Here is a 24,246-nt window from a genome sequence, read left to right as displayed (position 1 = left end):
CCTGCATCGGCAGTTCAAACAGATTTGATATTGTGCATTCACTGCATTGCTGTGCCTCACTGCCTAGTGTTGCTGCGCATATGTATATCCTGCCGTCAAATCAAGAACATGCGAGCCATCCGGCCTTCCATGATGGTTTTGAAGCGTCGGTCGGTATTTAGTATTTCTACACCCTTCCTTTTTCGTAGCAAACCGCGCTTGGATTTAAGCGACGTCGAGTGGTGCCACGAAGCCGATGCGAGGGGCTGATCGCGTGCTTACTCGTGTAATGTGTATGTAGTCGAGCAACCGGCGCGGCGGTACTAGTACTTAACAGACGGTAAATTTCAGTAATAAACAATCTGATCAAATTTAAAAAGTTGATGAAGTAACCTATCTAGCGTTGGCAGTGAGATACATGAGTCGTCACTCCTCACCTGGAATAATAAAGTGGTCAACTGAACATTTAAAAGTGTATTACTTACAAGAATGTAGTAACGCACTTTATAATTTTCGAATATATAATAATTATTTTACTTTAAATATATGCCTGACTTTTTTGACAGTAATAACTTTATGTATGTATAGCAGAGCGAAGTAATACATAATTCATTCACATTAATTTTATCTGTCCAAATGTTTTTTTGATATATCCTGGAGCATAACAATAGAGACTGCATGAGCATTGAGCACATAAGTAACAGAGGGAGGAGTGCTAGCCAACTTGTAGCTTGCTACGGTACTAACGGAAACACTGAATTCAATTTTGACCAATCAGCGGCTGCCATCATGCATGCTGTATTCTGCATGGCAGTGCTTGCAGACTTGCATTGGAGAAGCAGCATAGATGCACTGCAGTGAAGGTACGAACTGTTCGCTCAGAAGTCAGTACGAATTTCGTCCCATTTGGGGATCTTGGCAAACGGGGTTGTATTGTGGGTTGTTCTTTTACCGCCCATAGAAAAATGGATAACATCCTTCGACGATCTGCTTGCGACCTCAACAATCTTTTTAAATGTGGCTTATGTTCCGGTTACTTGGTGGACGCAACCGCACTGCCAGAGTGCGCACATATTTGTAAGTCTCCACGTTAGATCTGCCGTTGGTAAGATGACATAAGCATCTCTAAAATTCGGTTGTTTTTGATAGTTTGCAAGTCGTGTATAGTCAACCATTTTACTCGGCACCCGGAAGGGCCTGCTTTATGTCCCAGGTCGGATTGTGGAGCTGAGATTCATAAAACAAGACCTTTTTCCAAAATCAAGTATGTACACTTTTTATTTGAGTCATTTACCATGCGGTATATTATATGCATCCGAGCAGCATATAAGAAGCAGCCAATAGGAGCACAGCGAAACAGAATATGTGGCGGCTACGGTTTCTATCCCTGTAAGTCTTTCAAATGTTGGTACCGAGCCGCTATAAAAACCAATGACCATTCCCATGCTGAAAATTAAATAGCAACCGCATTTTACACATATTTTATGTATTGTTTATTATGATTGTGCCGATGGAAAATCACATACTGGGCTCCAGCGAGATTATCGTTGTGGGCTTTCTGAAAGCCGCTTTCAGATACACAGCGCGTGTCGCTCGCATAATATCCGACGGAAATCGACCATAAATTTATTTAAAATAATATAATAGTGCTTACAATGGATAAAAATAAAGCTGTAAAATTTTTCATTTAACGACAGACACGGAAGCAATCTGATAAGATTTATACGATCTTTATGGTATGATGTCATGGCGTGACCGTGCAGTGAGGACTTTTCTGACCTTAGAAAAGTTTTTCAGTGCTGATGTAATTTTTTATGTTCTTACTAATTGCGTACTTGGGAACACTCTTGTAACTCTTCGTACTCCGAAAATTCAAACAATACTAGTTTTTAGTTTTTACTAAGTTACTAGCAAAACTACGACAAGTTGAGCTATGTACATACGTATTACGTGTATACTACTGTTACCGGCATATGGGTAGTTACTTAAATGCCGGTGATTTGTCGTTTTTTGTCTTTATTTTTACATCGCAATGTTCACATGACTCGTTTGTTTACTGTGATACTTACAATAAGGACTAATGATTCTATTAAATTAATAAAACAACTGTTTTGCTGACAACAAAGTGCTGTACGTTATCCAGTTACCCAGGCCGTACTTGTGAGAAGTTTTGCAATAAACCAGTCAGTTGACCAGATTTGCTTTGAAATTTTTAATTCCCTGACCTTACCTCCTCAGAAATTCATTTTAAATCACTGATGATAATTACCTTTGGATTTTTTTGTGCTTCAGAAATGATCGGACACTGCAAACGCTTTTGTACAAGCTTTTTCCGGAGGTTTACGAAGGTGAGTGCATCTATTAAGTACTGTACTTCTTGCTGCGTACTGTAGGTGTTACAATGATTTACATAGAATAATTCAATATATAGAACTATAGATATACCTGTATACGAGTATAGATATACTTACGATGGTACTCGTACTAAGGAAATGCTTAACTTCTGTTCTCCCTTAGATGAGATGGCTCGTCGGAAGGTTTTCTGGCACAGGAATTCACACGAAAGTACGTCTTGGTGTCTTGTACGGGATGCACATTTTCGTGCTTTGCTTTACTATCTCAACAGCAAAAGTCTGGTGTTCAGCCATGAACTTTGCTAGACAAATTCTTTTTTCTTCCGTGAATTATGATCATATTCTGATAATCGTAAAAATAAGGTTAACAGATCATGTTCACCAATAAATTTTCCCGGACGTGTTTCAACTATCAAACACACTTAGTTTGTGAGGCTTTTGTCAGATTGTGTTGTTTTAGTGTCCTTCTTCGAGACCATGGGCAAGTCAGCAACAAATGAGGATATGGGTACTCCCGAGTTGCTTCACTGTTTGCCGCATGAGGTACCGGGCGCAGCTCTCATGAAACTGGTATATGACGCCGCGTTTGGGTAATTTAACCTTTGTGTACCTTTTTATTGCGGTTGACCTTAATCTGTAATCGGTTAATTCTTGTTGTTTTATAGAGATTTCGCCGATTTGACTGCAGAGCTAAAGGAAAAAGGGGATGTGGTACGTATCCCGCTGGCACTGCGAGTAGTAATCATGGCTTTGATTCGCGTACTCCTGAATCATGATTGCATGCTACACGTTTGTAGGCCAAAAAGAAACCAATTTTTTACCATGTTGCGACTGCTACTTACGTTAGCGACGTTCGGCTCCTTATATCTCAGACGTACCGCCTTGATCCTTCATTTGTAAGCCCGGATTGGTCAGAATGCGCTTAATTCACAATCATTTGTGTAAGTAACACTTTGGATTTTTTTAGGTTTTCCTTATTCATTCCCAGATAATACTGAATCCGGATCTTAGGATATCCGACATCTACCGTTTTTATGGACAGAAAGCAGTGAGTACTTTAGTACGTGTTAGAACCGGGTTCAATCTGTTTGTTGAAAACGATAAAAAACGTGTTATGAAACTGCATTTACCTATCAGTCGTGCACATACTGCTTATTATTGTATATTCTGACAGGGTTGTTTTATTTCAGGAGAAGTATCTCAAAATCGGGTTTATTTTTCTCGATGTCATGACCTATCCTGATCAGATCAGCCAGGAAGCCGCCATTATTCGCATTATGCGAAAGAAGCCATGGAATCCTCCAGTAGCCGTTTCGCGCGCGAAACCTGCCGAAACGGAGCCTTCTCTGCCGTCACCGGTGGAGAGTCCCGTTGATCAACCGGCGCCAGTAACTGCGTCGGATAGGCCACCAACGGATTCCGCGATAGCAATAAGCGCCGATTCTCCTCCGAACGAACCACAAGTATCATCGTCTCCAGTTCGCATAAAGAAAAAAGCGGAAAAACTTCACGGAATATTATCCGCAAAAAGAAATCGATGTAATAAGCCTAAACAGGTTTCTACACCTACTGATGAAGCGTCTTTGGAGGAATTTCCTGTGGCTGCCATAAAGACTTTAGCGGGTCCCAAGACTCTCGGTGATGATAAAAGCTTTGCTCAGTTAAAACAGTTACTCCCGGAAATGCCGCATGTGTCGGTTGAGGCGTTCTACCGCATTAACGGAACATACGAGTTCTTCACGAAAAAAATGAAAAGAAAGAAAGCCAATCCCGAAGGCGTGATTCCGCTTGTTAGCGGTAAACTGAAGCGGAAGCGCTCCAAGAAGAATGTTGATGTGGACATGTCGTCACCAATTGCCTACACACTTTCCTTGAATTCGGAATTTTCCGCGGATGAGCAAGCGCTTTTGCTATCGCGTTTGCAGATTTTGACCGGCAAGAACACAGCCGACAGCATTCTCCTGTTGCAGCGTATCAGGTCGGCCGCCGATTCCCTGGACGCCGGAGAAATTGGGGGGAATGGTATACAGATCGATGGTACTCAGACGGATAGCGTTATCCTTGACCGGAATAGAGCGGGAAGAGCCATTCGTATTGAGGTGAAGAAGCCGCGGAAAGCAAAAGGTGAAGCACGACCCAGGAAAAGGAAGTGTAAAGGGCAATTACAGACTGGTGACAACGGCCTTGCGGCTGTTTTCACAAATGGCGACGGGGATCACACTTATGCCAAAAATCCGGACGAGGAGTGTCCAACTCAGAATGGTTCACTCGACCACCTATTAAATGGAAGTTTAGAGTTGGCTGTCAGTACAGCCAGTATGGCGCAGGTAAGTTGATATAATATACTTATATACAGCATGATGATAGCGATGGCTTTTTTGCCTCAGTGTATTGAAACTTGATGTTTTTAAAATTTTATACGTGTTATTGTTTCTTGTTGTACTTTATTTGTTACCCCATTAAGGCATACATCTTTGCAGCCTGTTCCGTTCCCGTCCCTTCAAACATCTGTTGCTCAGCTAGCTCAACTGGTTGCCAGAACGCCTTCTGAAGCCGCTTCGTTGGTGCCGCCATTTCTTTTCCCGGAGAACATGACTGTCAGCCCGGCAGCGCACACCGAGCAGTTTGTGCCAAAGATTTATGACGCGGTGGCTGGTAAATACAAATCGCCAGTAATACCAAAAGAGCGGCCATTAACAAATGGACGTCCACGCAAAATGAAGTCGTGGGGTCCAAGCACGCCTCGCTTAATTAAACCCAAACCCGCCAGTGAACCGCTGCGACCCGAAGAAACTTCACAGCGAAATGGATCCAGCGTTTCCAGTAACAGCCGGCATTCTAGCAGCTCTTCACCTGGTTTTCCATTTATCGAACAAAAATCGGACTGCACATTTGTTCAGGTATGTGATACCTTATCCGGAAGTTTCGACCATGTTCTACATTTCAATTTTTCTTCCAAAACAGTTTCAGGTTTCTTATCACCGAAGCGGGGCTGCATGCTAACAAAACAAGTCTATTGTTTGACTAATTACCGCTGCTGTACACTAAAAAAGTTAGGAAAAAGCATGACTATCCAAAATCATAAGCTCTTTAAAAATAACTCATCGTCAACAATAACACCAACGCTAGTTTTCGTGCATGTATGTCTTAAACCGAACAGTCCGAAGTTCCGAACTAAGAATTTTGAGTATAATATGTCGCAATACTTGATACCTTACTCTCCAAGAAATCAGAATAGCACTGTGAAATTTCTGGTGATCCAGCGACTGTATTGTTTATTTTTTGATCCAGCGACCGACCCCAGTAAAATGTTTATTTTTTCCTTTTGTCTTTTAGATGCCCCCGGAAGTCTTGGCTCAGATTTTATCAAACACTCGGAATTCTTCGACAGTGGACATTTTCCGAGGAGACTTTATTAAGGTCCAAAAATGATTCCGTTTGGTTTATATTTATTCGTTACGAGTTTAATGGTGCCGAGGGGGGGGTTCGTTTTTGATTTTTGAGTGTTCTGTTCGTTTTCGGTTTACCTGAATAATGTGCAATGTGCCGTTTCAAGCGTTGCTGTATGCGCTTTTTTAATGTTTGATTATATATATATGATATAATATATATAACATGTATTGTACATGTATTTACGAGATATTCTGGGCGATTTTTGTTGGGTGAGACTTTCGAGTTATGGTTTGTGTGCCGTGCAAAATGATTGTTTTCGCTTATATATTTGTGATTGAACCTTTCCTATTCTCTAATGTGGATCTCTAGTTTGGCGTTTAGTAGTACGTATATTCTCATTTCATTTGAGTTTTTGTTGTGCTGTATGAACCTCCTTGGGCTTTTGTGTGAGAATCCGTTTCAATAAACGATTCATAAATGTTTAATCACATAATGTAGTAAATTTCAGATGATGTAATAAAGCAGACTACAGTCTTTTTCATCAATTGGAAAGAATCACAAGCAGTGGTTAGGACTGAGCAAAACGTAATTCAAGAGTCTACAGATATACATGGAATGGAGGATACTCCACTGTTTTTTTCAAAACAAACAAGCAGTAGCAAAAAGATAAATTTGAAGATTTCTTCAAATCAGGTTAAATTTCAGAAAGCACACTACCGTGGACTGAATACGATAAAACATTTGTTTTGGTTAAGAATACGACAGCGGGCAAAACTGAAAATGTACGCTTGCTTTAGAAAATCAGCGTCAAATGCCGTTATAGGTAATTGTAAGATTGTGTCAGTCTAAAAGGAACAGAATAATCTACTCTTATTAATTAGTAAGTCACATTAAATCACAAGAAAAGGTCGCGATCAAGTGCAAAACACAAACTCTTAGGATCCCCCGGCATGTTTTTCCACAGATTTTACAGCTTCTCGCAGTTTCCAAACAATTTCCTGAAAACGAACAGCAATCCAAACCTTATATTTCACGAATCTGCTCTATCGCCGATGATCACCAACTTTAACATCAACACATCCCATTCATCTTGTCACAAAATTCTTGTGGATGTATGTACATACATGTAAATCTTCCACGGATGCGGCAAAACTGATGCTATCCAATCCGTGTTCTTTTGACATAGTTTCGAAATAAACTTTGTAACCTGGCTCTGCAGTCCGTGACATATTTTTGCTCTGCAAACGTTATCCACAAAAAGGATAAGAATAAAAAGTACCAATCGTCAACAAACCAGCACAGGAGGCTTTTGCAGTTGCGGAAACGTAAATTGACAATCAACATATCTTGAAAAAAAAATTTAAAAATTATGAGCCAAAAAATGCAAGCCTTGAACTTGAGACTGATTGTGGATCTACCGTAGCCTGATAACATTTTCACATAAAACGAAAACAATGCGACCAAAAATAAACCAACCCATCAACAACCAAAAAACAGCTATGTAGATGAGTAAAACATTTTGCAGATAAATGACATACCGTCACGGCATAATCCAACCGCCAATTAACATCAACAATCTGGGGAAACGAGAATCCAACTGATGAACCAGTGCGACGCAGTTCCATTTTTCTTTTTCGATACGATTCAACAATATCTGCGCAGTGTTTTTCCGGAATGTCAATGGCTTGCAGATACAGTCTGCAAACGAAGAAAGTTTAGAAAGCTGAAACTTAATCAGTTCATTGCGCGTAAGACTGTTGAAATCTATAAAATGTAATTTGCATTTATCCAATAATTTGCCAGTCAGAAGAAAATACATTGAAACGCAGTCTTAATAAAATATGCAATGAAACACTTTAACTTACGCTACGGCGTCCGGAGCAGAATCCCGTTTGCTAGCTTCCACCAACAGTGCTCCTAAGGCCGCAGTGCCTCGTTTCAAAGTGGGAGATGCCTCCATATTGATGTTCGTTTTATAATTGGCATCCAGCAAACTGCCAGCCACATCTTCAACGAGTTGAACAAAATCGTTCTCCACATGTGTACATAGTTCTTTTAGCCACTCATGATGATCTTCTGATAATCGCAAGACATCCATTTGGGAGGGTGAATAGCCCTTCTACAGGCTACAGCCGTTCACGTTTTTCCGTTATACATGTAGTTGTCCAAAAATATGGTCCCCAGCGCAGCTCGCTAAAACGCGAAAGGAAATGAATGGGAAGTGCAGTGTTTTCTTCTCACGCGCAAGTGATACGACGGAAAAGCGAAAACCTTAAACAACTCAGAACATAGAGTGCTACAATTAGTGGAAAAATGCAGCGAGACAAGTTGCATAAAAATTTTGACTGTTGATTTACAGCTTAACTGTCACGCTGCATAGTGTGAGCGGAGAAGCGGCTCACGTACAGCGATAAAGTCTTTCAAAGGATTTCAACGTATTGCGCCGTGGTGCAGCGGTACTGCCTACGCGGATCTAACGACGTAGCCGGGGTTCGATTCCCCCATCGGCGCCTTTTTCAGCCGTTTCTCGGTTTCCCTCGGATTGCGCCCTGCTTAGAATAGGAACCTGGAAAAACTCGGGAACCATTGCATAAATCATAAAAAGAAATCTCAAAATAATGCACAACTCACAAAAACAAGGGCCGCAAAGCCATGCATATGGTCGGTGCACTGGCACAGTTTTGGCTATTTCGAAAGAATTGGTTTCCGCCTACGTTTCCGGTCGGCAGCCAGACGGGGGCAGGCTACAATTGCGTCTACGCATGTGTACGTTCATTCATAAATTTTTGGACTGACGGACTGGTGAGTACTGCCCGTCTGCTCGTCGTTTAATAATATGGGCTTTTTTTCTGCCTTTGTTTGTTACATTTGTTTTTTCTGTTGAATTCGTGGAAAAGCTCAAGAATTTATGCATTAAGTTTGCATATGCGTTTATTCCTGCATATCTCCGGTTTGACTCAAAGAGAGTGATCTTTGGTTGTCGTTCGTGAAAAATCCTTATCAGAGACTTACCATGAACATAAGTGCTTCGAAGTACTTCACTTTAGAGTAGCTCACCACTGTCTTTGTTACTTTGTACTTGGTAAAAGGCAGTTGGAGTTCCGATATGTATACGTATCATTTGGCCTTTGGCTAAAAACAGTTTCGAGGTAAGAGAAGGCTGTTCTTAGTCTGTTATTGTACGTTCCTGGTTTAGTTCCAGGTTCGTTTTTCCCGAAGATGTTGCGTCTTCGAACTGCCGCACTGTTTTCAAAACAGTGTGTTTTAGTCGTTGAAAACTTGGGATCCGTGCGGGTCTAGACAGCGCAGTTATTTATGAGTGCCCTGGTTTAGACGATGCTTTGGATTGTGATAACTTGAAGGATATGCTTTTGGCGCCTCGGCTGATGTGGCAAGCAGGCGGGAAGCTGTGCTTTGGGACATCACGGCACAATGGAATCCCTGGAGAAAATGCACTTTCACGACTGGATGCGGAAAATCGGTTCGGCATTATTGTATGCTGTCTGCTCTCTCCTGCTTATGACGATCAATAAGAGCGTCTTGACGTCGTATGGGTATGTGTACGCTGTTGCAAATTTCGATGAATGGTTTTTTAGGAAAACGCTCATAAATTGTTTGGTTTGTTGCCTTGAGCAGGTTTCCATCGTATGAAGTGCTTGGATTTGCGCAGGTGACTGTAGTAATAGTCTGTAAATCAGTAATAGTCAGTAAATAGTTGAATTAAGTTATGTAACGTAATATGCAGCAATTTATTTCCTCTCTCTCTCTTTGATGTGAGACAGTTTGATTTATATTGTGTATAACGTTTTTATTAACCAAAGAACATCGTTTTTGACGGTACGATTTGGGACTCTTGAGGATTTCATTATAAGTATCTTCATTTACAGTATTTTATGCGGAACAATGTGCCAGCTGCTGCCATACCAGATTACTTCGTATGCAGTTGACCGAAATTACTATTTTTAGATGGTTACCACGGTGGTGGTTTTAAGCACTACAAAAGCTTTTATACCAGCGCTTTTTCCCAACCCGAGCCCACATGTTTTTCGAAAGGTAACAGCTTACAGCAGTGCTTCGAGGTGATTTCATGGAGTTTTGTCGTTACCGTTGAACATTTTAGGTTGCTCCACTGTCGTTAATTTTTGCCGGTAATTTGTTTTTTGGACTTGGCGGCACAAAAATGATCAGGTGAGTATTGCGATTTTGTATTAGAGGCTGTGTAGTTATTCTATGTAGTTATATTGATATTTCGATTTGGTTGCTGTTTCCCAGCCTGCCAATGTTCACAGTGCTGCGAAGGTTTTCCATCCTGTTCACGATGTTTGCCGAATACTGGTTTCTGCGGTGAGGATACTTTAGTTTTCGAATAGGTAGTTTTTCTTATCCATTATCCATTCGGTGTGGCGCACTGGCACTGATTTTTCTCTTTTTAGCGTTATTCCATCGCGGTCAGTCCAGATTGCCGTGTACGGTATGATTCTGGGAAGCGTTGTGGCGGCTGCGTAAGTATTGTTAATACATACTGTATATGGAATTTAATACTAAAGCGACAAAGCTAGCCTGTTTTCACATTAAAAACAGATATCGTTTAGGTAGTTTTGCTATTTGTTACTTAATTGTTTTATTAAATTTTATGTAGGCATGACTTGTCGTTCACTTATACGGGATATTTCTTCGTCCTCATGAACGATGTTTTCACGGCTGCTAATGCCATATGCATTAAGAAAATTCTCAATTCAAAGGTACAACGTTGCAGTTTATGTGAAAAAGAACGAACGAAGAAAAGACTGAGTACGCTTCTTTGCAGGAACTAGGGGAATATGGATTGATGTTATACAGTTCCGCGCTCATGTTGATCCCGTCGCTAGTGTATACTTCTGGGACAGGCCAGCTGTCTAAGGTCAGAGCAGAAAAATTTGGTACAAAGCCTACGCGTAGCTCCGTATGGACTGCGTTCTGCTATACTTTTATGGATTAGTAATTTTAAAGTCGTACCAAAAAAGCTTTCAATAGTTAAAAAGCTTTCAGAATTTGATATTATTGTGGGTAATATTTTAGCATTTTTAGGCAATGGAATTTGCGAAATGGACAGACTGGGGATTTTTTCTGCGTTTTGGCATATCCTGCATTATGGGATTCGTGATCAATTATTCAGTCGTATTGTGTACCCATTATAATTCGGCTCTGACAACGACAGTAATTGGCGCTTTAAAGGCAGGTTTCAAGTGCGGGTTTTTTTTTAGCAAAAATCAAAATCTTGAAGTTCTTTCAGTTGCCGGTCTTGTTTGCAGCGCTTGGCTTAAATATTACTTTAGTAAGCATCCTGTAAATATTCTTGTTTTTGTTATTTAGAACATTTTGACAGTATACTTTGGGATGTATGTTGGAGGAGATTACATTTTTGATGTTTGGAATTTTCTGGGATTGAATATCAGGTAAAATTTTTTGTGCGTTAGACCTTTCTGTACCCGTGTTCTTGAAACATTTACTGAACCGCGCACAAACTGATTCTCATTTGTAGCGTGGTTGCCAGCCTGCTATATTCCTACGTGGTATTTTTCGAGTCTGAAAGGAAGCAGACAAAAGCAGTTCGTGTGTGCACTGGAATATCGGCGGTATAAAGGAACGTGCGACAGGCTTTCCTGAATTCCTTATCATATGTGTCCTTACATTTTGCTGTGATATGGATATCTTCCATATTCTTTATAAGAAGTTTTTATAACAGTATTACTCCGTACAGTATGCTCGTTTTGCGCGGTTTTATTGCACTTTGTTTGAGCTGTTTTTGCACATTGTTTAAATTTTAAGTTCAGAAATCTCATGTGTACCTAAACTGTTAATGCTGCGAATGAATCACTTTAAGCAAAATATTTGACGCAGTTCTTTACGTTCCCCAATTCTGTTGAAAATTACGTATTAAAAACAACAGGCAAATGCCGAAATGCGGTGATTTTTCTCTGCGTGGTATTTTGTACTGGCAATGATGGATCGAATGACAATGATATTGTAGTATGAAGTTACACTTACAATGATCAGATTAATTGCATCATTAAATTTTTTGCGAAAGAAATTTTAAAGCCGTTAATTATTCCATTTGTGCTTAGAATGAGTTAGAACTGATTTTGATAAGCATACATTCAACAGGTTGGATAGAAGTGCTCGTACATTATATAATCAGCAACAGTTACAAGTGTTGTGAATTAAAGGTTGTTCTTTGGCTGTGCTTCGGTGTAGGCAATCTCTTTGAGTAAGTAGTTTTCGTATGACTTGCCATGGTGCAGTATCATCGTGTTTGTACCCTAAAGGCACCGCAGCTCGAGCCGAATCTCGAAGTTGAAGATGCGACCTTTTTGCCCTTAGCTACTTATTTGGTGCGGTAGCATGCATGGTAAACTTACAATTATCGCATGTTAGGAAGTGGCACGACGGGGCTTGAGATAAACCGGGATAAATAAATTGTGCCGAGAAAATGGAGCCGACTCTTCCCTTTAATTTCGGACGATGGCTTCTATATCTCCTGGTTTTTCCATTTTTAGGTACTTCCACATGGTGCTTCCTTGTATTTGTGGTGTTTTATTTTATTTTTTTATAGTTCATAGCAAATCGGATAATGTGGGTCAGGATAGCTATCCCAAGATGGACATCAAGTTGGACAATGAGGTTTACGTAATGACAGAAGATAACTTCCACCATTTGATACAAGGACACGAAACCGGTTTGGTTCTGTTCCATGTGCCATGGTGAGAAAAATCAAGCGTCCACCACATAACTCTAATTTTTAGGGTCTTTCAGTCGTGTTTATATCGCACATTCTTTACAAAAAGTCAAAAAGTGTTAATAATTTAGGAACGCGCAATACCGAAGCATGCTGCCGGAATACGAAAAGGTTACGAAAAAAGTCAACGATGAACTTCCGTCAGTGTTGATGGGCAAATTGGATGTGTCGCTTCATCCGGAAATCGCCGAACAATTAGATATCCGTGGCGATGAGCCGCAGTTCTTGTTCTTCCATCAAGGAAAACCGTACAATTATGAGGACTTTAAAAGCTATTCGGCTCTGTTGGAGAGTCTTCGTTTGCACGCTGGCCACATTTGGTTTCCACCACGGCCGCATCCGGAACTTGTGCCCGAGCTGACCCAACACGAATTCCAGCAGACGATTAAAGGTCTGGATTTTGCTGTTGTGGCTTTCTATAGAGCAAAGTAAGTACATTTTCAACAAAGTGAAAAATTTCGGGAACATCTTTTTAATTTTTTAAAGGTTGTCTTTATCCAGCATCCTTTTGTTTGGCATGCTACTATAAGTTAAAGTGTTATATTGAAATACCGACCGACATATCTCGTATATTCATTAAGCCTTTTAAACAATAATCAAGTAGTCGATGAATTTACCCAAGTACCGGTACACTGTATGTTGGTTGCAGCTGTCCATCTTGTGTGCGTCTTTTGCTGGAATACGAAACCGCTGTAGTCAATCTAACTGACAAAGTTACCGATAAAATCCGATTTTTCAAGACGAATTTGGATGATGCTCCCAGTTTGACGTCAGAATATGAAATCACTGATGTTCCCACGCTGAAAGTGTTCCGGAAAGGCAAAGTGTTCGGTTTCAATTCCCGCGAAAAGCTGTATCCCGGTAGGTGTAGTATATAAGACGAAATATTTTTACGCAACATTTGCTTCTGCGGTATTGATTTTGCTTCGTTGTTATATTAGCCATATTGCAATACATCAATCGCCAAATGCAACCGCCGTATAAGCAATTAAAATCCATCGAAGAAGCGGAAGGATGGATCCGTAGTTATCCCAATAAAGGCGCGGTCCTCGGTGTCTTTGATACCGACAAGCATGAAAATATGGAAGTCTTTTTGGACGTTGGTAAATAAGGAAGACGTTTTCTATATGCCACAAAAGCCCATAATAATTTTTTTAGCCGAATATGCGGTAACATTATTGCCGTGCAGTAATGTGGCCGGTTTTGCTGACTAATCCTAATTTTATAGAGTGATTTCACACTAAAGATTCTCAAAGTTAAAGATTTCTTTTTCGAACAGCTAATTATTTGCGCGATCAGCTGAATTTTGCGTTCGTCAAATCAAAAGCGCCGACCGGAGACTGGCAGATCAGCGTATACCCTCCACTTCGCCACGTTTCTCCTGCCGACAAGAAAAATACATTTTCAACGAGGTTTATCGTGTTGTGAACGATTTCTTTCATAAAAGTTTTGACTACAACGCTCTTCCGTTTCAGAAACCATACTTTGAACACCTTGTGGATTTCATTAAGAAGAAAAGCCGACCATTGGTCGGACAGCGTACGATGCGCAACAAGGACACTCTGTATAACGATCGCCCGCTCCTTATTGGTTACATGAACGTGGACTGGAGTAAAGCACGGGAACATGGTAAGCGCGATGTATCGATGTGGTTTCCATTGGTGTGTGACCGTCACTGTGACATTATCCTGTCTTGCGTACGAAATATCAAATTTTGAATTCTAATTGTTTTATTTCAAAACTGTTGTACTATCGTACATTTGTGAGCAGGTCTATCACACGTTAAATGCACCATGTACGAGTACTTTATTCTTACGATTACTGGTACTGTACATGTTATGTATGCCTGGGTCAATACCGGTAAAAGGCTGCGAATTATTGTGTTTTCAGATACGCAGTACCACCGTGACAAAATCTCTCAGATGGTGCATGGCTTTCCCGAATTTACATTCTGCATTTCTGACAGAAATGAATTTAAGCATGAACTTGTGCGAATGAATCTGGAGCAGCACAAAGAGGATGTGCTGCTTGGGTTAATTGGAAAGAATGGTGAATACTATGCTGGACCGGTGGTGGACATCATGAATTTGAAACTCTTAACCGATTTTGCCAGCAATTATCAAAAAAGTAAGGACAAGCAGAGTGGAACTAAATGTGCCAACAATTACGGCAATTAAGCTTTATAAAAATATTGGGATTTTAATTAAAGTTATAGGTTCTTTTGAGGATATACAGTAGTTATTTTGACATTTTAGATAAACTGAAACCCTTCCACCGCACCCAGTCTCCACCCACACATGATGACAGCGATGACTACGCGGTCAAAGTGATTGTCGGTGCCACGTTCCGTAAACTGGTACTGCGGCACGACAAGGAAGTTCTGCTCCTGATGCACCGTCCCAGTTGTCCAGCCTGCAAGAAAGCCATGAACACATTCCACGATATTGCTGAAGAGAAGGAGTATCCGCATGTGGTGTTTGCCACCATGGACACCTATGGGAACGATGCACCGGCTCGCTTTACGACGAATACCACGTATCCAATGATGTATTTCGTCTCCTATGATAAAAGCCTTCCCCCCGTTCCCTATCCTACAAGAATCTTCACCAAAGAAAAAATGAAAGAATTTATTGAAAATAATGCTCATAAGCACAAAGTTCGAACAGAACTCTAGATGGCTAAAGTTGTGTTATAATTTTGTTTCTTTGTGTGAGTATTCGAGGAAAAGCCATGCAAAACATTTTTTGGGATCCTCTGCTTTGCATGATTGGATTTTACCAATATATTTGTTTCAGATCTTCTTTTTAAATCTGTTTGTTGTGACCAACATTTTGTGATTAAAATTAACAGAACCTGCACAACTTCACAAGAATGCTCACCATCGCAATAAGTTTAATCAATGTGCTTCCGTTACCATAAGTACGCACGCTCTTGCGGTAATGCCCATAAGTAATTACAGTACGAGTATTTATGTAAGTACAGTTTAATCAAAATAATGCTACAGAGGCTGTCGAAAAATAATAATTTAATACATGGTCAGTCTTTATGCAGAAATAATAGTGCAGACTGCAAGTAGTAGTACACTTCTACTACAATACAGTGCTTGTAGTACCAGTCAGACTTTTATAATGCTCAGAAATTGACGAATTTCATTCGCACTGCTTTCTCATGGGATGTCAAAAGATTTCCGCAAGGCCTAGTAAAATTGTCGTTAAGGAGTTGGAGCAAAACATACAGGTTGGCGAGCGTTGATCTTGAACTGTTAGTACCGGCATGGCTCTGGGCGGTTTACGCCGTGAAAGATGTCTATGACCGGAAATCCGAAAGTGAAAGCTGTTTGGCGTTGACGTCCGTATGGTGACTTTTCAGACTGTTTGTACGCTTTAATTACTGTACAATATCTATCTCAAATTCATAGATAAAAATTTTAAATTGCTACGAAATGGGATTAAAACAAGTTGTGTCAATTTGTTTTACAATACTGACACTGGCAGAAAAACATGGTAAGTAAACCAAATCCTCAGTTATCGAATTTCATCACATTTTGAATCTCACTGTTATAGAATTTCTTCTGTTCATTTACATACCCGCAAATTTCTACAGGGTGCCAAAACGCTCGTTTTGATAACGTTGATTATACCAAGTTGGATCTTATGAGTCCAAATGTTGCCGTGGCCTCGATGGACAATGGCGTGCCTCTTATAACCGGCGACACTCTGGCAAAAGAGGTCTCGAGGAACGATATACTACTGATTATGTGCTATGTTCCATGGTAAGAGCACAAATTGAGCATAGATCTCAGCTTCTCAATAAACCTAAAATATTAAGCCGGGTTTCACTATACCTTTCTCATCAATGTTAAATAATTATGTCAGTTGTAAAATATTATGCATAGTAGAAAAGTAATCAAGTGAAGTACTGTAAAAGTGTAAACAGTAAATATTAATTAATTTACGCATTTCTTATTTACTAGTGATTATGTTGGACAAATTAATTTTGAATTGCCGGTAAATTACCGATGGTAATTATAACCTCTTACCACCGTAAACTTACAGGGATCCGAAATATCAGGCAAAAATCAAGAATTTTGAAACCGTGGCAAAACTTGTCCTTGCAAATACCGAGGACGCAATGTTGGCCAAACTCGATATGGCTGCGGAACCGGTCGCCGCTCGAGCTGTGGAAGTACAGCCACCCGAACTGCAGTTTATCCTGTATTTCCGCGGTGCCGCTTACAATGTGGATGAGTTTCCCAATGCAAAAGCCTTAGCGGCTATGGTTAAGAAGCTTTCACAAAAGAATTTTGAAGTGCCGCAGTTACCATACGGCGAAATACCTATCAAAAACCTTTCCAAACCGGACTTCGACAAGGTCACGAATCATAAGGAATTCTCTCTTGTCATATTCTATTTGCCGGGGTAAGTATGGATTATGACGCCCAAGTAGTAGAAATATGCCAGCAGCGATGTTCCAAGAAATTAGAAAATTATTTGTTTGGGTACCTTTCCTTGCTGCATCAGACGGCAATGTTTACTACAAAATTCACTCAGATTTAGGAAGAAATTAGATTTATACATTGTACAATAAGGTGTTAATTACAATTCATTCATTTTCAGATCTTCGGCAGGTGAACGTTTGCTGTACAGTTTCGAGCTGGGCATTCATAAAATAAAAAAAGACAAAAGATTTGGGTATTACAAATTCGATGCCACGGATAAGCCAGACACATTGCAACGATTTGGTATTACCAAACTTCCAGCTTTGAAAATGTTCAGGAAAGGGAAAGTATTCGATTATCGTGGACCAAAAGTCAACCCTGAAGGTACGTAGGAACAATTAACTTCTTTTGAATGAGTTTCAGTTTTTGTTGCCGGTTCGTGTGATAACTGCACAGTTAATTAAACTTTTTGCTTTTTAGGGATTACTCAATATTTAACCTGGCATGCACGGGAACCCTACACTGAAATGTCGCATCCGGACGATCTGGAGAAATTTCTCAAGGAACATGGTGAACGTGCGACGGTTGTTGGATTTTTTGCATCCAAAACGCTTTCGAAATTTCAAGATTTTGTAGATGTCGGTATGCTACAACTAGAGAATAATATAAGAAATAATTTTGTTGCTGATTTATTCTCGTTCGATAAAAACGGTATTTTAATGTTTCAGCTCAAGACTACCGGGATGAGCATAATTTTATTTTGATGCCAACACCTATGGTGAGCCAAAAAGGCAGTACGGACGAACCGGTGCAAGCTCCGGGCTGGACACTGGCGGTTATTTTACCGAAGCGTTGGCGCACACCCGACGACGAGAAAAAAGCGGTTCTGCATCAAGTGGGTTAACTTACAATTAGTTATGTCATAATGTATATGTTGAAATTCTTTCTTTTCTGACGCCTTTTCCCTTTCGACTAGAAAATTTAATTTTTTTCATTCAGGAAGACGCAAGTTACGAAATGATAAAAGATTTCGTTCGCTGGAAGACAACTCCGTTAGCGGGAGAAAGAACATTTGAAAATGCTAAAAGTCTGTATTCTCTGCGTCCGCTTGTGGTTGCTTATGCAAAAATTGACTGGAGTAAAACCGGAAAAAAAGGTATGTATAATTACCGTATACTGCAAATTGTGCAACCTACAGTAGCTGCAGTAGATTCTGTGCGCCGCAGAGCGTAAATATTGGACAAATACAATTTCGCTGGATTCAGACTGTATTTAATTACTTGGGTTACATGTATTACAAGGATTTATGCCCCGCTTACTGTTTTTTTTAAACGTAATTTTGCAGCCCGGAATTGTTACAGATGCGCTATCAAAAATAATTAGTTTCCATATTACGCAGATACCGAGTATTACCGTGATAAGGTTGCCCACGCCGCAAAAGACCATAAGGATACTTTATTCGCCATCTGCAACTCTGATAATTTTACTCAAGAAATGGAACGTTTCGGTTTTAATCTCGATCCTAAATACGACATTCATGTGGGAATCCTTGGCAAAGACGGTGAATATTATCCACGATGGGACACTGCGCACATGAGCTCGAAAATGATCAGCGAATTTGTGAATCAATACAAAGCCGGTAACCAGTACAAGGGCAACCTACGTTTCTTTAAAATATTCGTAAATATATTTTATTTAAACGTGTATGACACGGTTTCATCAATTGCAGGAGAAGTCAAGCCGTTTTTCAGAAGCAAGTCAAAGCAGCAAGATGACCCGAATGTGCTAGAATTATCCTCCGATACGTTTAACTCGAAAATCCTTCATAGCGATTCACACGCCTTAGTGCTCTTTTACCATCCGTTGTCCAGAAACTGGTGGACAGCCGAGCAATCATTACGGGCGTTGGCTAAAGATCCGGAATTTCGGCGGCGGGATGTCATCTTCGCGCAGATTGATGCCTCGAACAATGATCTGCCTTCGGACATTTCTTTGTCGACATATCCTAGTATAGCTCTTATTCCAAAGGATAACAAGGACAATATGATTAATTATCCTGGGGAATTATTTGAAGAACACATGGTGAGGCATTTCCTGTTCGAAGAACTGGGAAAGCTGCACAAATCCAAACCAAAAACCGAATTGTAAAATTTCAAAATACTCGAAACCAAAAATGTAAAATGTTATATTATATGGTGGACATGGACTTGAGCGAATAATGAGGGCTGACTCTATCGTGGCCCTTAATTTTGTTATCGCCGTCTATGCGAATGTTCTTTATATATTTTTCTTGCATACATTTCATGAGCGATCGATGTATTACGAATCTGTCTTTCGAATGACTGCAACTACATAGTGCCGCTCAAAATAAAAACGTTAGAAACTGGTAGGAGCAAATTGTATTCTTTTTTTCTGTTCTCAGCTACTCGTGATTCAATGTGTTTGTAGCTGTCACGAAATCAGTTTGATTTTACCGCAGTACCGTATTATGTACCTATGGCTATGCCCGGCATTTAACTGCATACCTGATCACGGTTATAAAAGTACCGTAAATTTAGAAAGGACGAAATACTCAGCGTGTAAGTGACTCCACACGTCTGCAGACGTGTGGTTTTTGAATGCAGCGCTGCATTCAAAAACCACATGTCTGCAAGTTTTTATATACTGTGTCATTACGTCTATTTAAATTCTGATTCCGTCAAATTACATAACGTAAGACAAAACTACACACTAAAATGTTATTATTGTGCCGCGTGCACAGTGAATTCGACGAACACCGACTGTTCAGAATTTTTGATATTTTCTCAAGTTCTAATACTTCTACTGTAGTATCTGTATGTTATAGCAGCGCACAGTTAACGGTGAAAACATTACCTTTTGGATTTACTCTTACATTTTCAAAGCGAGAATTCATTCAGTCTGCATTGCATTACAATCAATTAACCTTGCAATGTAAGTAAAAACTGGAGAATAATAGAATTTAGTTTCACTTTATGTTTTGTATATCTGTGAACCGCTTAAGGCCAAGTGATCATTTTTAAAACGTTCTCTTCGGTGATCGACCTTTCAATTTTGCCGGAAGCCTTATGATGAACCACCACACAAATCAAGTGATTCCACATCATAGGAAGTCTTTTACATCGAGAGAACTTCTTTTCATAAGCTTGCACATCAGTGATATTCTATAACGAAGCTTCTTTACTTTGGTGTAAAGGTTAATAATTACCAAATTGCTAAGGCTTTTTAACGTAGAATGCTTGTGATCTATCCTGGTTATAATCCAAGGATTTTAACACACACAAGTCGTTAAATTAACCCTCAGGGAATTCTTACTTACCTTTGGTGGATTCGAATTCATCCAACTTAATCTTGTCTGTCATGGTCGGCTAAATTATCGCAAAGTTCATTTGCCTTTCTGTAACAACAGTTGCCGGCAACATTGCACGTAGACGTATTTGCTAGATTCTAAGAGCAATTTCAAATTCCTTCGTTGAACGATTTTTCAGCTAAGCTCGGATCTAAATTTTACCTTAGATCTTCTTGGTATCCTATTATTTATCCAACATCATGATATTAAGGATTTTCGTCTTTTTTGCCGTTATAGTGTGCGGTAAGTTGTATAATCTTTTAAGCCATGTAAGAAAACCTTCTGCAGATGTTTGCTACTAAATCTGGAAAAACGAAAGTTCCAGTTCGTACTAAAATAATCTAGCTGTTTTTTTATATGTAACTGACCAGATGTTGTAAAAGTTTTAATGACCTACTCTACGGGTGCACAAATACACCCGAAAAATATGTATACAATAATTGTTTTTTTCTTATTTTGGCATACAATATTATTGTATGTATGTTAAACGTACGTATTCCTAACAAGTAAGTAGAGAGAAAATTGCCCCAGTAAAATGATGACAAAGTTTTAAGTCTCCCGGCCGGCTTACGAATCGTAATTACCGGAAGGGACAAACTGCGGGGATATCTGGTAATTATATTGTACTCTCAATGCTCTTTACACAGGATATGCCCAAGTGCTGCATCATCATCCGGACCATCTTCATAATCCTGTCCATGCGGAAATTATCACTAAACATTTCGGTGATACCGACGTTCAAGTCGAGCATGACGTGATTCTTTTGACAAAAGACAACTTTTACTACATGGTCGGAGCTCACGAAATACTGCTAGCTCTATTTGGAGTTCCATGGTAATGTTGAGCGGTGTCTGTAACGCTACTGCACTGTTGCTTAAGTGGCTTATATCAAGTCTTCATTAATTAAAAATTTTAGGGATCCAAAATTTGAGGAAGTTTTGCTGCAATTCGAAAAAGCCGCCAAACAGCTGCAGCAGGAACATCCGTCTATTTGTCTCGGTCGCATGGATGTTTCTGCCCACCCGGAAATTGTCAAAAAGATGGACATTCGTGGCGATGAGCCGCAGTTTATGTTTTTCTATAAAAATCGGGCCTACAACTTTGAACACTCATGGAAAGCTGACGCGATCGTGAAAGAGCTCATCAAGCGCCAGGAAGCCATTTGGTATCCACCGCAAAATCTCCCGGAACACATAACCGAAATCTTGCCAAAGGACATCGAAAAAATTGCCAAAAAAGATTTCTCCTTGCTGCTGTTGTATTCTCCAACGTAGGTTTGCCCAGTAAACGAGCTTCTTGAGCTTTATAATTACAGTTCCACATTCAGTGGAATTATGCTGAAAGTAACTACAGTATTCACAAAATTAAATCCTTGCCGCTCATTTTTGTAGGAGACTGTCCAGTTACCGCGTATTGATGGAGCTCGAAAACGCCGCAGCTGCTTTAAATCGCACGGACACGTTTTTTAAGGTCAACGTTGCCGATGTAAAGGATCTGCGGAACGAATTTGGTGTGCCACCTGTGATTAAAATTTTCCGACGTGGCAGAGCGTATGAATACAAGGGTCCAAAAGTTGCAAAAGGTAAATCCACCTGCAGAGTGTCACTGCAAGCACATACGCTGTACTGTATATAGATATGGGTACCGGTAGTAATTTTAGTTTTGGCTCGGCTTCAGGGATGGTCAAATATCTGCAGAGCCAGATGCAGCCGCCATTTGTCCGAGGTCTTACTCCACAAGAAGTTGAAAGTTTCTTGTCCAAACATCAAGACAAGCCGACAGTTATCGGGTATTTTGAAAACGAGAGATTGCCACAATTCCAATTGTTCACTGAAGTTGGTAAGTACTGGGTAGACATCTCGCGTGTAAATTGAATTGTATATAATGGCATCATAATGAGAAAGTACTTATGCACGTAAAGGTAAAGTCACTATTAGAGAATCATTAAGTTCTTTCTAATCTTTACTTGGGTATTAAGTATAGTATAGAATTGCAGCACTAGATAAATTGTTTGTGTTTTTATATTAGCAAACATGCTACGAGGAGAACTGTACTTCGTCGTGATTCGTCAGTTCATGTCGTCACCTGGATGGAAAGATAAGGTGGAGGATGAGCAGTGGCGAATTGGCGTCATGTTGCCTAAGCGTGATTCGGATCCTGAACTCATTAAAGCCAAGGACGTGTCTATAGCAGAGAATGTACGAAATCCCATTTGACATTAAACATGCACTGATTTGACAATCCTGTCGAGAAATTAACCACCAGTGCAACATTGCAGAATCTGAAAACACTGGAAGAACTCCTTACGTTCATTGCCTTTAAAGCTGTTCCATTGGTTGGCCACAGAACAAAAAAGAACAAAGACGGCTTCCAGTACAATCGCCGGCCGCTACTAATCAGCTACACTAAAGTGGACTGGAGCACAACGTCTGCAGAAAAAGGTAAAATCTGCAGCTGTTTAGTTATACATTTGAGTGGCTCGTACATCCTCACTCACATCGCGAGAAAATGTTTATGGGGGGAAGTTACCGCCGCGATCTATAAAGAAAAAAACATAAAATATCGTTGCAACTCTGGAAAAAGCTTCTGATTTTAAACCAGCTTGATTTTTGTACACAGAAACGCTATTCGTGCGTCACAGGATTGCGCAGGTGGCTATCGAATACCCAATTCAGAAGTTGACCTTTGTTATGTCGGATGTCAAGGAATTCAAAGATGAACTTAGTCGATTTGGTTTTACCGATCTGGACCAAGAAAAAGAGCTCCGCCTGGGAATTATTGGTGCAGATGGAGAAATGTATCCATTCCATACAGAAGACAGGATCACATCTGCCGAAATAAAGAAGTTTGCCGAGGACTACCTAGCCGGTAAGAACAGTAGGATACTTGCAAAGGACAACAAACTGTGTGGCAGATGGGTTCCCAAAATAATTGTAATTGAGGATAAGCGTACACACAATAAACTACAGCATTTAGATATGGATACGTTCCGTAAAAGTAATGTAGTCGTATAACCCGAATATAGCAATAAACTGTCTACTAACGTAATAGTTCCTATAAAAGACTGGTTTTTGGTAAGTCTTTACCTATAATTGTAGGCAAGCTTGTCCCATTCCGCCGGTCTGAGAAGCCACTGACAGCCGAAGAGAACACCGACGCCGTTAAAGCAGTACAAGGTGCCACATTCAAAGAGTTTGTTCTTAGCAATCCCAAGGATGTGGTCATTAGCTTCTGTCATCCACTGTGCACCATTTGCGAGACCTTGGAGCAAAATTTGATGAAGATTGCTCAAAAAAGTGAATATCCCAACACGGAATTCTTCGCCATGGATACCAGTTTGAACGATCCGCCGGCCAGCTACCGACCACGAACATACCCAACACTGTATTTTGCCTCGGAGAAAAACAAAACCGCCCCGATCCGTTATTCCGGAAAGGACTGGTCCGTCAAAGAAATTCACAGATTTTTAGACAAGCATGTTTCACAAGCACGAGTGCTTTCCAAATCTGAACTGTAATATCGCCATCGACATTTTACTCGATGTTGACGTGTGGCATTTCACTGACAGTTGTTTAGGACTTATACAGTGTTATGTGCCGGGTTTCATAGCTGTATGTACTCACTTGCTTTTTGATTCTATATATGTATTTATTTTTACATCCATTTAATTGGGACTAAAGTCTCTCGATCTACTTTGTTTTGAATATTTTTTGAGTTTTAAATATCGGAAAGTGACTGAAACCATAAGAAATCTTGAGTAATATCTGGTCTAGGCATTAAACCTAACACTCAAAACAAAATATTATATAGAATTTTACTTCACTCAGGATCCGGTGATCCGGTATTTCGTGCGCACGGTCATTATCTCGCTATATAGATATAAATATACGTACGAGTATTGCGTATTGCTGATGTGTGACTGTATGCCAAAATATAAATA

General features: G+C 40.1%; 6 protein-coding genes across 7 annotated transcripts; 5 read left to right on the top strand and 1 right to left on the bottom strand.

Moving 5' to 3' along the window:
* Window positions 1–816: 816 nt before the first annotated feature.
* Window positions 817–6,237, top strand: LOC129597053 (polycomb group protein Psc-like). The gene is made up of 11 exons (XM_055494479.1): window positions 817–1,056; window positions 1,129–1,243; window positions 2,272–2,327; window positions 2,497–2,544; window positions 2,794–2,923; window positions 2,999–3,044; window positions 3,131–3,229; window positions 3,301–3,381; window positions 3,524–4,660; window positions 4,814–5,233; window positions 5,670–6,237. The coding sequence occupies exons 1-11, from the start codon at window positions 945–947 to the stop codon at window positions 5,763–5,765; spliced, it is 2,340 nt and encodes a 779-aa protein (XP_055350454.1). The 5' UTR covers window positions 817–944; the 3' UTR covers window positions 5,766–6,237.
* Window positions 6,238–6,240: 3 nt separating this feature from the next.
* Window positions 6,241–8,139, bottom strand: LOC129597055 (COMM domain-containing protein 3-like). The gene is made up of 4 exons (XM_055494482.1): window positions 7,592–8,139; window positions 7,265–7,424; window positions 6,851–6,964; window positions 6,241–6,724 (listed from the first exon to the last, which is right to left on the bottom strand). The coding sequence occupies exons 1-4, from the start codon at window positions 7,822–7,824 to the stop codon at window positions 6,662–6,664; spliced, it is 570 nt and encodes a 189-aa protein (XP_055350457.1). The 5' UTR covers window positions 7,825–8,139; the 3' UTR covers window positions 6,241–6,661.
* Window positions 8,140–8,495: 356 nt separating this feature from the next.
* Window positions 8,496–11,662, top strand: LOC129597054 (UDP-sugar transporter UST74c-like). 2 transcript variants are annotated; one of them, XM_055494481.1, is made up of 12 exons: window positions 8,496–8,528; window positions 9,060–9,280; window positions 9,363–9,396; window positions 9,693–9,779; window positions 9,847–9,914; window positions 9,999–10,070; window positions 10,160–10,228; window positions 10,366–10,468; window positions 10,534–10,626; window positions 10,794–10,940; window positions 11,079–11,161; window positions 11,248–11,662. In XM_055494481.1, the coding sequence occupies exons 2-12, from the start codon at window positions 9,159–9,161 to the stop codon at window positions 11,345–11,347; spliced, it is 978 nt and encodes a 325-aa protein (XP_055350456.1). In that variant the 5' UTR covers window positions 8,496–8,528; window positions 9,060–9,158; the 3' UTR covers window positions 11,348–11,662. The 2 variants fall into 2 exon arrangements, with proteins under 2 accessions (XP_055350456.1, XP_055350455.1); XM_055494480.1 differs by lacking the exon at window positions 8,496–8,528 and adding an exon at window positions 8,535–8,875.
* A 408-nt stretch (window positions 11,663–12,070) lies between these two features.
* LOC129597072 (protein disulfide-isomerase A4-like) lies at window positions 12,071–15,362 on the top strand. The gene is given in 10 exon segments (XM_055494508.1): window positions 12,071–12,262; window positions 12,319–12,466; window positions 12,573–12,929; window positions 13,151–13,362; window positions 13,443–13,604; window positions 13,781–13,913; window positions 13,977–13,986; window positions 13,989–14,130; window positions 14,392–14,628; window positions 14,757–15,362. Coding segments are annotated over 10 exon segments (1,887 nt in total). The 5' UTR covers window positions 12,071–12,195; the 3' UTR covers window positions 15,176–15,362.
* Window positions 15,363–15,848: 486 nt separating this feature from the next.
* LOC129597073 (protein disulfide-isomerase A4-like) lies at window positions 15,849–19,320 on the top strand. Its single transcript, XM_055494509.1, has 9 exons — window positions 15,849–16,004; window positions 16,105–16,273; window positions 16,557–16,919; window positions 17,118–17,323; window positions 17,420–17,581; window positions 17,668–17,834; window positions 17,939–18,095; window positions 18,339–18,578; window positions 18,669–19,320. Exons 1-9 carry the CDS (start codon window positions 15,944–15,946, stop codon window positions 19,085–19,087), a joined length of 1,944 nt encoding a protein of 647 aa, XP_055350484.1. The 5' UTR covers window positions 15,849–15,943; the 3' UTR covers window positions 19,088–19,320.
* Window positions 19,321–20,094: 774 nt separating this feature from the next.
* LOC129597060 (probable protein disulfide-isomerase A4) lies at window positions 20,095–24,082 on the top strand. Its single transcript, XM_055494490.1, has 9 exons — window positions 20,095–20,549; window positions 20,954–21,140; window positions 21,223–21,576; window positions 21,698–21,888; window positions 21,984–22,145; window positions 22,335–22,504; window positions 22,585–22,747; window positions 22,926–23,174; window positions 23,405–24,082. The coding sequence occupies exons 1-9, from the start codon at window positions 20,507–20,509 to the stop codon at window positions 23,821–23,823; spliced, it is 1,938 nt and encodes a 645-aa protein (XP_055350465.1). The 5' UTR covers window positions 20,095–20,506; the 3' UTR covers window positions 23,824–24,082.
* Window positions 24,083–24,246: the final 164 nt, after the last annotated feature.

The sequence above is a fragment of the Paramacrobiotus metropolitanus genome, unplaced genomic scaffold (genome assembly GCF_019649055.1).
Source record: "Paramacrobiotus metropolitanus isolate TYO unplaced genomic scaffold, Prichtersi_v1.0 Parri_scaffold0000100, whole genome shotgun sequence".
Taxonomy (NCBI): Eukaryota; Metazoa; Tardigrada; class Eutardigrada; order Parachela; family Macrobiotidae; genus Paramacrobiotus; species Paramacrobiotus metropolitanus.
The sequence above is the reverse complement of the archived record's forward strand: the minus strand, read 5'-3'. Positions and strand labels throughout refer to the sequence as shown.

What these genes read in the sequence shown, in the direction of transcription:
- LOC129597073 (XM_055494509.1), top strand. Translation starts at nt 15,944, where the DNA reads ATGGGATTAAAACAAGTTGTGTCAATTTGTTTTACAATACTGACACTG. An exon ending in ACCAAAAGTCAACCCTGAAG is followed by an intron (nt 17,324 to 17,419) that starts GTACGTAGGAAC and finishes TTTGCTTTTTAG; the next exon opens with GGATTACTCAATATTTAACC. An exon ending in TCAAGATTTTGTAGATGTCG is followed by an intron (nt 17,582 to 17,667) that starts GTATGCTACAAC and finishes TTAATGTTTCAG; the next exon opens with CTCAAGACTACCGGGATGAG.
- LOC129597060 (XM_055494490.1), top strand. Translation starts at nt 20,507, where the DNA reads ATGATATTAAGGATTTTCGTCTTTTTTGCCGTTATAGTGTGCG. An exon ending in TTTTGCCGTTATAGTGTGCG is followed by an intron (nt 20,550 to 20,953) that starts GTAAGTTGTATA and finishes CTCTTTACACAG; the next exon opens with GATATGCCCAAGTGCTGCAT. An exon ending in GCTCTATTTGGAGTTCCATG is followed by an intron (nt 21,141 to 21,222) that starts GTAATGTTGAGC and finishes TAAAAATTTTAG; the next exon opens with GGATCCAAAATTTGAGGAAG.
- LOC129597055 (XM_055494482.1), bottom strand. Translation starts at nt 7,824, where the DNA reads ATGGATGTCTTGCGATTATCAGAAGATCATCATGAGTGGCTAAAAGAA. An exon ending in GGTTGGATTATGCCGTGACG is followed by an intron (nt 6,965 to 7,264) that starts GTATGTCATTTA and finishes TAACGTTTGCAG; the next exon opens with AGCAAAAATATGTCACGGAC. An exon ending in CATCCGTGGAAGATTTACAT is followed by an intron (nt 6,725 to 6,850) that starts GTATGTACATAC and finishes GTTCGTTTTCAG; the next exon opens with GAAATTGTTTGGAAACTGCG.
- LOC129597053 (XM_055494479.1), top strand. Translation starts at nt 945, where the DNA reads ATGGATAACATCCTTCGACGATCTGCTTGCGACCTCAACAATCTTTTT. An exon ending in TAAAGGAAAAAGGGGATGTG is followed by an intron (nt 3,045 to 3,130) that starts GTACGTATCCCG and finishes ACACGTTTGTAG; the next exon opens with GCCAAAAAGAAACCAATTTT. An exon ending in GTACAGCCAGTATGGCGCAG is followed by an intron (nt 4,661 to 4,813) that starts GTAAGTTGATAT and finishes ACATCTTTGCAG; the next exon opens with CCTGTTCCGTTCCCGTCCCT.
- LOC129597054 (XM_055494481.1), top strand. Translation starts at nt 9,159, where the DNA reads ATGGAATCCCTGGAGAAAATGCACTTTCACGACTGGATGCGGAAAATC. An exon ending in GCCGAATACTGGTTTCTGCG is followed by an intron (nt 10,071 to 10,159) that starts GTGAGGATACTT and finishes TTCTCTTTTTAG; the next exon opens with CGTTATTCCATCGCGGTCAG. An exon ending in GGACAGGCCAGCTGTCTAAG is followed by an intron (nt 10,627 to 10,793) that starts GTCAGAGCAGAA and finishes TAGCATTTTTAG; the next exon opens with GCAATGGAATTTGCGAAATG.